We start from the raw sequence: 12,490 nt of genomic DNA, 5'->3' as shown, positions 1-12,490 counted from the left end.
AATAAATCATCAAAATAGTCTATAACCATTTCAGTACTATTTTATGGCAAATTCAAGTCTTATAATTATATCCACATTTACGAAGAACATAAAAATATCTTTTGCTGTTATCAACATAGAATTAATAAAAAAAATTGAGGTATTTACCTGTAAGTTACTATTCTCTTAATTAATGGATTTTTAATTCACTCCTACTTTGAAAACATAATAATAGAATAATAGATATCGTTGAAGATATTATTTTCAACAATTAGATTATTTATATATGACTTATTTTGTCATATCATCTATTTTAGTTTTTTTTTATTTAAATGCAAAATAATAACTCTACAATTTAAAATTAATGGCTTGAAATTAAAAAAATATATCTGGTGCTCCTTTAATAAAAAGTTTAAATAAAATATTAACTTATTAAGCAATATTTTCTGATAAACATATTAAATTATTAATTAATAGTAACTTAAACATTAAGTTATATTTCTGTCATATATTTTGTGAAAAACTATATACCTGTCATAATTTATAATTAAAAATAAATAAATAAATTTTCAAAGAAAAGCGAAAAATTGATTTCTGAGATTTAAATTTTTTCTTTGGCAAAAATATATTTAACTAGTTTTTATAGTGTTAAAAAACAATAATTTAAAGCCAAGTGTATGGATAGTCAAAAAACAAAATGGGTAAGTTTAAATTTTATCTCAATAAAACCAGAAACTAAATTTTTGGAAACAAAGTCAGTGGCTATAAAGTAAAGAATTTTAAGATCTTATAGTTTTCGTAATTTTTTGTTTGATTCCTATTGATTATAAACGTACTCATAACTAAGAAAAGCAAATGACTGCGAAGCAATCATGGAAATTTATAAACGTAAACAAATGGAGGGCAAAATTTTCTATTATAATCATAAAACAGAGTTAAATGCTTCATTACTCAACAGGTTACCGTAATTATACATTATCATAATATTGTCACTATTGTATTACACGAAGTTAAAAAGTTATGTTGAAATTTAAAACATGTGCTATTAAATTAAATTTTTTCAAATATTTCGAAATATATATTTTTATTTTATAAATTTTTAAGAGTTTTATTTAACTATTTCAAATTTGTAGCTGTATAACACTACTTCTTTCTTACATGGGAAAAATTTAAACTAGGATTTCGAAAATTTAAGTATTGGATTCAATTAAAAACAAAATCAAGTGTATTGTAAGAAACGGATGCTTAAGTATGACGAAACTTTCTTCGTATTTAACGAAACCGTTCCCTGGCTTATTCTACGAGCAAAAATTTTGCCAAGGGTACAAAATAACTATCATGAATTCTTCGAGAACGAATATCGTCAAAAATAAAGAATTTTTCACTCTTTTTTTTTCAAAAAAAAAAAAAAAAAAAAAAAACAGGAAATACCATGAGTTATTTGTAGTTTGTAGTGCCCCAACAATGTATGAGCAGAGAGATAAATTACAACCATGATCGAAACGAGACTCGAACCCGGAATTTACATCGTAAGTCAACTCTTGACCACCATACAACCGGTTGACTTAGTTAGTCTCTTCAGTTTCAATCGTCTACTCTTCATTTTCGTTAACATTGCTCATAATAAACTGACGAATCATAGATCGAGATCCAATTCCGACTCAACACTATCGTAATCCACGTCACTTTAGATGGCTCCTCACGGAAGGAAATCAAGTCTTGATAAATCCAGTGAGCGTGGGTTCCAGGGTAGCATTCAACCACATTAGATCCACCGATATTGGAATGATTTGTCAAAAGAATTTAAAAAATATTGAGTCTGAAAAAGTGTTATCCATATCGAATGTTACCTCATGAGCGAACAACACATAAGCTATTAAATTACAACCACAATACTTTCTTGCAGAAACTAAAGTTCGAAAAGCACACTATTGAGCTGGTCATCGAGAAACAGTAATTTAATTTCTTGGAGACAAAATACATGGGAGGACTCGGTGTTTAAAACGCGATGTACATTGTTATGATACGTTTTTAATTTAAATGAAATGGTATGTATGCTGGTCGTTGCATAAATCTCCATGACATCCAGCACACTTTCTTCCTTTTCAAACGAGTGAGTCGAATGTGACCCACCCTCACTTTTCCTGACCGTCTAGGAAGCATGTTCTATAAATGTGTGAAGCGGTTCGTTACATTAACAAATGTCTGAAGACTGCGAAGCACCTTAATGCTGTTCTAGAGAAACTTTCTTTTTCACCTGAGGCAATCTTGCAGACCGATTTGAGATAGACCACCTATTACTCGAATATGCGCATTGGTGTGATAGTTCCTCCCAGCCTCATTGCTACTTTGAAATTTTAATTCATTCCTTTATGCGATGGAAAAATATGCTGAACGTATAGTCGTTAAAAAATTTAATAAGTTGAATTTTAACAAACATCAGATTCCATTATTATTTAATCTGGATTGTATAATTATTTTGAATGTTCTTTTCTTCAAAAAATTATAATGCAGTTAATATTCTGTAGTAAAGTAACAAAATATATTGAACCTTAATTTTTTTTCTTAGCACACGTGGTGTTAAAATATGTTTCTTCTTATTCTACTATTTTTAATTTGTTAAAATAAATATATAACAGGGCAAGAGAAGTCATGGATTTTTAAAAATGGCGTAATTTCGATATTAATACTCTGCTCTCGCGTATAGGCGATGTTATGATAATGTAATTTACTTATTTTACTTCCTGGAAATGCGCATGCGCGATACATAGTGGCAATCTAATGAATACGTCACTGCAAGAAGCTCTCAGGTGGAAAAGAGAAATTCCTCCAGAATAGCATTCGTAAGACGCTGCTTTCAGATATTTGTGTTACATTACCCTCAGCTATTCTGTACACCAGGTGCGTGTCTTCAAGCTCTCTGTGCGGATAGCATTCTACTATGCTGCCAACTGCTGGACTGGGACAATCCTCACTTTTCGCTTCAGCACTCTCATGTACCGTATCATCTGAAGCGGTTTGATTAGACTATGAATTTCGATGAACAAGGTTCGAGTGAGAGTCAGAGATCACGAGTTCGAAAAACCTCTGAAGGAGGGAGTTCGAACATTTAAAAATAGTTTAAAGACAGAATTTGCATAGTATTAATTTTGAGTGTGTAAGTACCCTCATTATGCAACTGTTATATTGTATATATATGACAAATCAAGATTGGATTTGGAGTTTTTGTTTCTTTTGATTTTCAAGACTGTATGTATTGAATTCATGTTATGGAGAGGATTGTTTCTCCTTTATGATGTTTAAGTTAAGTTATGACTTTTCTTGCTTAATAAAATTTATGATTAGTTAAAAGATGACTTTTTCATTATGCTTGCTGGGCATTTTCCACAACGCACTAAACTCTGCCAGCAAGGTTATGGGCCATACCTGCCCAGCTTAGTTAAGCTTTTGTCGTCTTTAGAAGCAAGTTTATTATAACGCTACTGGGGCCGTTTAGATAGATTGGAGATGGCCGAAAATGACAGCAGCTCCATATTGGGATTTACAAAGCTAAACAGTTTCAATTACAGTAGTTGGAAAGTAAATATGAAAGTATTACTCATCGATAAAGGCTCTTGGGAATTTGTTGGTGGTACAGAGAAGCCATTACCAACTGATGCAACAGACAGAGACTTACGCTCTTATGAAATGCGAAAAGCTAGAAGTTACTCTACTATATTCCAAGGAATTGATGAGCAGTTTCAACCGCTGATAGCCGACAAAGAGGACGGAAAGACAGCGTGGACTACTTTGAAGGAAAACTTTGAACCTACCTCCCGAGCACGGTTAGCCGGACTTATTGATGAATTCTTTGAATTGAAGTTTGATCCAGAGAAGGAGACTATTGGCATTTTCTGCAAGTTAGTAAATGAAAAAAGGAAACAGATTCATGACGCAGGTTTTGTAATGCCAGAAAAGCTCACATGTTTCCAATTAATTAGAAGATTGCCAGCAGATTATGACAACTTAGTTCAAATGCTTTATCGACTAGAAGATAAAGATTTTTCGATTTCTAATGTTGAAAAGGAGCTCCTAATCGAATCTGGAAGGATACAACAAAAGCAGAAAGACAGAGGAGAGGACATAGTCGCCGATGCTTATACTACTTCATCTACTAGAAAGCAAGCCTATCGGAAGTTGAATGGAAATAAAAGCAGTGGTCGCGTCCTGGGCAATGATGCAACAACAATTATGTGTTCCTACTGCAATAAGAAAGGACATAGTGCGGAAAGATGTTTCCTGAAGAAGAAAACCACGAAACGGAATTCTAAAACTCAAGATTCCAAGGAAACTTTTTACAGTGATTTGAATACGATAAGAGATGCTGAAATTCGCCAAAGGAAAGACAAGCAGTTTGTTGAATTCCTGATTGACACTGCCAGCACAGCTCACTTCTGTACACAAAGAGACTACTTTAGTAACTTCAAGACTTTGAATCCTAGTCAAGTACTTGTTGGGGATAAAAATAGTAAGTCTGATATTTTTGGTATTGGTGATATACATTTTAATGTTAAAGATAGAGATAAATTTGTTCCCATAAAATTAGAAAATGTATATTTTGCACCGAATATACGTAGAAATTTAATAAGCGGTTCGAATATGGATTTAGCAGGGATTACTGTAAAATGGGGTAATAACAAAATGACTGTATTTGGTAAAAACCATAATTATTTATTTACTGTACCTAGAATTGATAAGTTGTATATACTTAAAGGCTATGTTGAAAAAGTGGTAGTAACTAAAGAATTAGCATTTAGTACAGGTCTAGATAGGGAATTGGTTCATAGACGATTTTGCCACTTAAATATTGGAATGTTAAATCATATGAGTCAAAACAATGTTGTGAATGGTTTAGATAATTTGTGTGGTAAATTTGATGCTTGTAATACTTGTAAAATAACTAAATCCACTAGAACTAGTTTTAAAGTAAATCTCGGTATAATGACTAAAAGTGTAATAGAAAAAGTACATATGGATGTTTGGGGTAAAAGTCCAGTAAATTCAGTTGGCGGAGCTGAATATTTCGTATCTGTAATAGATGATTTTTCTCGTTATGTTGAAATTTTTACTATAAAACATAAACATGAAGTTTTTAATTGCTTTAAACTGTATTTAGCAAAATATGAAAGACAGTTAAATGTTAAACTTAAATCTGTAAGGTGTGATAACGGCATGGAATTTTGTAATGTAAAATTTCAAGATTTTCTTAATGAATTAGGTATACGTATGGAGAGAACTTCAGTATACACTCCAGAACAAAATGGGGTAGCCGAATCTTATAACAGAGTAGCTGGAGAGGGAATACGCTCAATGTTAGCCGATAGTGGTTTAAAAGGTAGATTTTGGGCAGAAGCACTGCATTGTTTTGTTCACGTAAAGAATCGTAGTGAACACAAACTACTGGAAGGTAAAACACCGTTTGAAATTTTCTATGGTTATAAACCGTCAGTTAAACATTTCAAAGTATTTGGATCTTTAGCGTATGCTCATATCCCTAAAGTTCAGAGAAACAAACTACAACCAAATGCAAAAGTAGGAATTGTAACTGGATATGCAGTCAATACTAAAGGTTATAGAATTTACTTGCCTAAAGATAGGAAAACTATAGAAACTATACACGTAAAAATTGAGGAAAGTAAAAACGGAGTTAAAACACTATTTGGTAAACCTAGTAATGAAAACTTTTTATTTATAAATCTGAATTCAGACATCAATTTTGATGATAACAATGAAAATGAAATAAATAAGGTTCATGCTAAAACTCCCGATTTAAAATTAAAACCTTTAAAAATAACAGAATGGACTAGAGTTGAGAGACTGCGTAATAAAAGTAGCAGAATAGATGTTTACTATTACCCTCCAAGCGATAAAACCAGATTGAGATCAAACAACCAAGCTAAAGAATATTGCGATAAAAACCAAATTGAGTATGATCATTCTAAATTTAATTTTAAAGCTTTAAGCAAAACTCAAAATTTAACTTCTTCCCATAGTGACACTGAGAGCGAAAGTGAAGATTCGCCATCTAATTCTTTTGTAGATAATCAAATAAGTGATATATTTGAAGGTGAGGTATATAATGTAGAAATACCGAAAAACTTTTCTGATGCACAAAAACTACCAGAAAGAAATCATTGGAATAAGGCAATGGAAAAAGAGTTAAATATTATGAACGAAAGAAAGGTATGGGAAATAGTTGATAAACCTCCCAATGCTAAAGTAATAGGAAATAGGTGGGTTTATGCAGTCAAAAGAGATGAAAACAATAATGTTAAACAATACAAAGCTAGACTTGTAGCACAAAGTTTTAGACAACAGCATGGTGTTGACTTTCTTGATGTATTTTCACCAGTTGTGAATTTTTCAGTTATTAGATTACTATTTATTATTCTTGTGTCTATGTTATGTTGGAAATATGCACAGCTAGATGTGAAAGCAGCATATTTGTATGGAAATCTTAGTGAGGTAATTTATATGAAGCAACCTCCAGGTTTTGAAATTGAAGGTGAAACGAATAAAGTATGTTTACTTAAAAAGTCGATATATGGACTTAAACAATCAGGTAGAGAATTGAATGCTGAGTTAGATACCATATTAAAATCAATTGGTTTCGAAAAATTCAAATGTTGTAATTGTGTGTATAAAATGAAAAATATTATTTTATTAGTATACGTTGATGACATGGTGTTATTTTGTAAGACTAAAACTATTTTAGATGAAACTATTGAATTGATTAAGAGTAAACTTGATATTCAAAATTTAGGAAAAGTCAAATATTTGTTAGGTGTTAACTTTGAGAACAAAAACGGTAATTTGTATTTACATCAAAAAACTTACATTGAAAAATTATGTAAACGATTTAATGAATTACCTAAAACTCATGTTACGTTACCAATTAAAGTAGGTTTTAAATTGCCAAATAAAGTAAATGAAATTGTTGAAAATAAAATAATGAAGAAATTTCCTTATCGTACATTGATAGGGTGCTTATCTTTTATAGCAAATCGTAGCAGACCAGATATTTCATATGCTGTGAACGTTATGTCACAATTCTCGAATTGCTATAATTACCAACATTGGACTGTAGTTGTAGATTTAATGAATTATGTAATAAATACTAAAGAACATAAACTTTGTTTATCAAATCTTAATAATTCTTCTTTGATAGCTTATTCAGATGCAAATTGGGGTTGTCATTTAACAAACAGATTTTCTACATCAGGTTATTTGATATGCTTAGCAGGTATTCCTTTTAGTTGGAAATGTAGCCAACAAAAATGTATTGCATTAAGTAGCATGGAATCAGAATTTATAGCTTTAACAGATATGGTTAAAGAACTTTTATGGTTTACAAACATATGTAATGAGTTAAACATAATATCAAAAATTGAAAAACCTGTTTTGTATTGTGACAATCAATCTGCAATTTATTATTGTAAAAATAATGTTGAAAATTTAAAGACTAAGCATATTGATATAAGATTTCATTTTGTGAGAAATTTGCGTAATGAGGGAAAATTCGAAATTAAGTATATTAAAAGTAAAAGTAATTTGGCTGATTTTTTGACTAAGGCTTTAACTAAGACTGAATTAAATAAAATTAAAGGAATTTATTTTGAAATGTTCGATGGGGCCGCATGTCAGACTATGAATTTCGATGAACAAGGTTCGAGTGAGAGTCAGAGATCACGAGTTCGAAAAACCTCTGAAGGAGGGAGTTCGAACATTTAAAAATAGTTTAAAGACAGAATTTGCATAGTATTAATTTTGAGTGTGTAAGTACCCTCATTATGCAACTGTTATATTGTATATATATGACAAATCAAGATTGGATTTGGAGTTTTTGTTTCTTTTGATTTTCAAGACTGTATGTATTGAATTCATGTTATGGAGAGGATTGTTTCTCCTTTATGATGTTTAAGTTAAGTTATGACTTTTCTTGCTTAATAAAATTTATGATTAGTTAAAAGATGACTTTTTCATTATGCTTGCTGGGCATTTTCCACAACGCACTAAACTCTGCCAGCAGATTACGTTTCCGGGCATGGATTCCTGCAATTCTTAATCTTTATACTTCCTCTACAAGCTTGCTGCAACATTAACGGGATGTAAGCGCATATCGGCTAAATTGCTTTCATGGTGTCTTATACGCACACTTTTTAAATTTAAAATGACTGTTTATACAGCTTGTTGTTAAAGTAGTACTCAATTTTTTTTTCTTCTAGGGGTGTTTGCTTATGGGAATGTTGTTAAAAGCTTAGAAATGAAACAATAAAATAAACCTTCAGTGTATGATCGTATGGCAGGTTTGATCAATTGTTAACACCAAATGGGAAATTACAAGGGCGGGTAATAACTGAAGAATCTTAGAAATAACGATTCAAAAATGCGTTGTTCCTTACGTAGCTCTAATTTTTCTGACTAGGAGTTATTAGTCATATCAATATACACCGAAGAGCTATTACATTATAACCACCCTCCATATATAACAATGGGTTCGCCCAGGAACAATGTTTCCATGGGTCACATTAGGACTCATAATCCTCATAGAACAATCCCTGACGTCTTGACGTCTGTAAGCTACTTAAACATAGTTGCAGACCAGGTTCACCCAGTCATGGCAACAGTTTTTCCTGCGGGGGATGGTGTTTACCAACAGGATAATGCACCATGTCATAAGGGTCAAATCGTCATGGATTGGTTCGAGGAACATTCCAGTGACTTTCAAGTCATGTATTGGCCCCCAAATTCACCTGATCTTAATCCAATGAAGCATTTGTGTCTACTACTTGGCCACTACTTGGAAAACCAAATTAGTACTGCCACGCTACCCCCTCGTAATGTGAGAGAATTGTAGGACCAGTTGGTGAGCGCTTGGTACCAGATATCTCAGACTACCTATCAGCACCTTGTGGAATCAATGCCACGGCGGGTGCTAGCAGTTTTGAGGGCTAAAGGTGGTCCTACATGTTATTAGCAGGGTGGTCATAATGTAATGGCTCTTCGGTGTATTTAATTCGTAAGAAAATTTTATTGTACAGTTGGAGCAACACCGATATGGGAATGATTTGTCAAACAGTTAAGAATATTCAGTCCTGAAAAAAACCTACTGTTTCACATCTTATTGTAACCACATGATGTGACGCTTCATGATGCCCTGTGAAGCCTTGCAGAAATTTCGGGATACCCTTTAGCAATTGCCGTCGTAAGAACTTTACATTTCAATAATAAATTTTCAATTAAATTTTAAAAACTAATTGTTACACGTGAGTAATTATTACAAACCTAGAAGTTTTTTCGCTAAAACTTTAAATGCATTGAATATAGTTTTAAATAAATAAGTAATCAAATAATAAGAATTTAATCTAAGTATTCTTATTTAAGTTAGAAATGTCAAATATATTCACTAATAATTCTCTTTGAGAACAATTAACGCAATACCCAGCACCGTACTCTAAGATGTTCATCGATGCAAGAGACTTTTAGCAATCAATAGGTAGCGTAAGGTCGATGGTTTAAGAGCCTTACGAAGAGGAAATGCTGCTACTAAAAGCTTCGACTTGTACCTTGCTTCCATAATGCGTAAGTCCGATTGACCAAAGAATGGCCATGTCTAATGCTGCAAAGAAAAAATACACATTAGTATTATGGATTGGACGCCATTAATTGTGTAATGGGAGTGATTTTTAGCTCTTCGGGGATAAGGCACATATATCTGCGGTAATCGAAATGTCTTTGGATAGCCAATTTAGATTTGAAATAAGTCAGATGGAGGACTACGCTTCATAATTTATGATCTAAAGGTAATCTGTTGCAATTATTTATTGCATTATCGGTTGTACTTCAAGAATACTTACATTATTTGTGGCTTTAATTGCATTTTTAATTAAGAGTTAATATTAGTTATGGAGCCACAAAATTATGTCTTGTTATGAATTTTTCAATTTTAAAATATCCAGCAGTTTTTAATTATTTAGTTGAAAAGATAAACATGATACTTAAAGTCAATTGATTCAACAATGTTTCAATTTTTAAAGAATTTATTTGTTTGTTTTAAGTGATTATTTCTATAAATTGTATCTAATAAAATAGCTCTGCAATTAAAAGAAACACTGTGTTGCTCATCTAAACATTAAGTTTTTTTTCCATCAATTCTTTGTCTTTAGAATGTATTAACTACCAAATACAAAGAGTAATAGCTAAACAAACGTAGCAGCGTTCGCGGTTGCTCAGTGGAGGAGGCACACTGTAAGAATTTTCATTCTGAAATTACGGTAAAATAGCCAATAGCAGTCTGTCCCTCCGAATTACCATTAAGTTTATGTTTAGAGGCATTCCGTTACCTTTACAGATTTGAAACCGTTTACAACTAGTGCAGTTAAGAATCGGGGAATATAACACTATATTGTCTTGTAACCATTTACAACTATCACAGCTTTTAAATCCAAAAGCTAAACTTAAACGGACATTGAAGCTCTGTGTAGGCTGTGTCATTTATGCATGAATGATAGTTTTGCACAGTCTAGAGTCAACGATTGAAGACTAGAAACTTTTCATGTGTTGAAGGAATGGGGGAAAAATTGTGATATCAACGCTGGGACTCAAATCTCTGCTCAGCATGATATGAAATTGATCGATCAGCCCTCTCAGCTGCATTGCGTACCCAGCTGTACGAAACAAATTGGCTTCATAAGATTGTTAAACCGAATTAGGTTTTAGAACAATCAATAAACGTTTCTTCTCCCACTTAACAGTTTGAATACAATTTTTTAATGGATATTTGACTATTTAATCTGAGTCTGGTAAAATAACAGTTAAATAAATGGCTACTTAATCATTTTTATTCAGAAATTTCTAACAATGTACTGAGCTGTCATTTTGAAGTGCTAGGCTTTAATAATTGGCAATGGCTGAAAGCCCTTCCAAATTCTTTTCGATGGCAGCCAGCTTAGTCAAAAATAGAACAAGTCTATGTGCAAAACTGATTACAATTCCACCATCATGTCATCGGTCCAAATACTACGGAGTCTTAAGCTCCATGAAACCTTGTAGCCAAAATTTTGATTATTGCTTTATTATTTTGCAAATTCTATTAATTATAGAGGCGAAATATTTTGTTTAAAACTAAAATGTGTTCTACCAATGAGATAATTCTATTATTCTTAAAATTCTATAAGATGGAAAAACTTATATAATAACAGCACATATAAGTTCAAGACGCATGAAATCCTTTAATCAAAAAAGAATTTTTAGAAATGCTTTTTTGTAGCTTAAGATCACATGAGCTTTGATTGATGAAAAAATAAAGCAGGGTTAAAAGAATGAATCAAACCTACAATACTAATAATACTTCTGAAAGTAAAACTCTATTCAAATAAATTTGAATTTTTCTCATCCTGAAAAGAATCAAGTATGAGATAAAGTTTCTGAAATTAAATTTAGTGACTATCATTTTTACTGCAAATCATATTTCTAAAATACAATTTCACTCGAAAACTCAATTTGTTACACAGTGTAAAAACATTACAAAATATTATAAAAAAATAAAAAATGCAAAGAATACCTATTCAGATTTTTTTTGTGATTTTCCGTTTTTTTGTATTTTCTAGTATATGCAAAATTTAAAAAAAATTAAGTAAATATTTTCCTATATTTATATTTATAAATTATAAGGAAAGACTACTTTAGCATAAAATATAATTTTTTAATGTATGGTGCATATTTTGAGAATATGAAATACTTACTTTAGTTGCATATTTGTAGATTCATGAAGATTGGGAGAATAAATCCAATTGAATACATATGCCATAAAAAAAGTTAAATTCGCTGTTATATTCTACGGAAGAAATTGCTTCTGAATTATAAAATTTCAATTTTTTCTTGAATAAATTGCATTAGGTTTATAATATTTTTAAAATAATCACCTTGACTATTCATTTAATTTTTCCAATAACAAAACAAATTCGTTATTTGGAGTTCAATTATTTTAAGCATAATTTATTGTTATATCTTAAGGAGTTTTTTCTATATTCTTTCTGTGAACTTCAAAATTAGTTGAGCATGAACTGTTATATTTGTACATAAGTGAAGAAAAAATAAATAAACAAAGCCTTAGGAAGCAAAAATTAAACTTTTATATAATTGAAAAATATACCCTTGAAAATTTAGTAATGGTATTATAACTATAAATAATCAAATAAATTTCAAATTCTGAAATAAAAGAATGAGAAGTAAATAAATAACAATAACATTAAATTTTATTTATCTTTTCCACTTTTCCAAAAAAATGGCTTAAATTTTCTAGCAGTCATATTTATTTTGCGTGTGAAATAAATTTTTGTATTTATACATAAATTTGATTACGATGACTTTCCATCTAAAATGTTATAATTCATTTTGCAAATAATTAAATTTAAAACTATAAAGGATTTAATAAGATAAGATTTTCTTTCATAAAAAGAATATAAAATAA

The 12,490-nt window shown here is 30.9% G+C and overlaps 1 protein-coding gene across 1 annotated transcript; it reads left to right on the top strand.

Annotated features, from left to right (window-relative positions):
• The first annotated feature begins 3,486 nt into the window (after nucleotides 1-3,486).
• Nucleotides 3,487-8,279, top strand: LOC147815244 (uncharacterized). The gene is made up of 6 exons (XM_087156551.1): nucleotides 3,487-4,486; nucleotides 4,733-5,002; nucleotides 5,237-5,425; nucleotides 5,816-5,945; nucleotides 6,012-6,537; nucleotides 8,244-8,279. The coding sequence occupies exons 1-6, from the start codon at nucleotides 3,487-3,489 to the stop codon at nucleotides 8,277-8,279; spliced, it is 2,151 nt and encodes a 716-aa protein (XP_087012677.1).
• The last annotated feature ends 4,211 nt before the right edge of the window (nucleotides 8,280-12,490 follow it).

Source organism: Parasteatoda tepidariorum, chromosome 2, assembly GCF_982258835.1.
Source record: "Parasteatoda tepidariorum strain Cologne lab strain chromosome 2, Ptep-v5.0, whole genome shotgun sequence".
Classification (NCBI taxonomy): domain Eukaryota; kingdom Metazoa; phylum Arthropoda; class Arachnida; order Araneae; family Theridiidae; genus Parasteatoda; species Parasteatoda tepidariorum.
Note: the sequence above shows the minus strand (reverse complement) of the source record. Positions and strands in the feature narration are given on the sequence as shown.

Bases quoted from the DNA above. Each gene is read 5' to 3' on its own strand.
- LOC147815244 (XM_087156551.1), top strand. From the start codon at position 3,487: ATGGCCGAAAATGACAGCAGCTCCATATTGGGATTTACAAAGCTAAAC. The intron at 4,487-4,732 runs GTAAGTCTGATA...ATATACTTAAAG, and splicing joins ACTTGTTGGGGATAAAAATA to GCTATGTTGAAAAAGTGGTA. The intron at 5,003-5,236 runs GTAAAAGTCCAG...TTAATGAATTAG, and splicing joins AGTACATATGGATGTTTGGG to GTATACGTATGGAGAGAACT.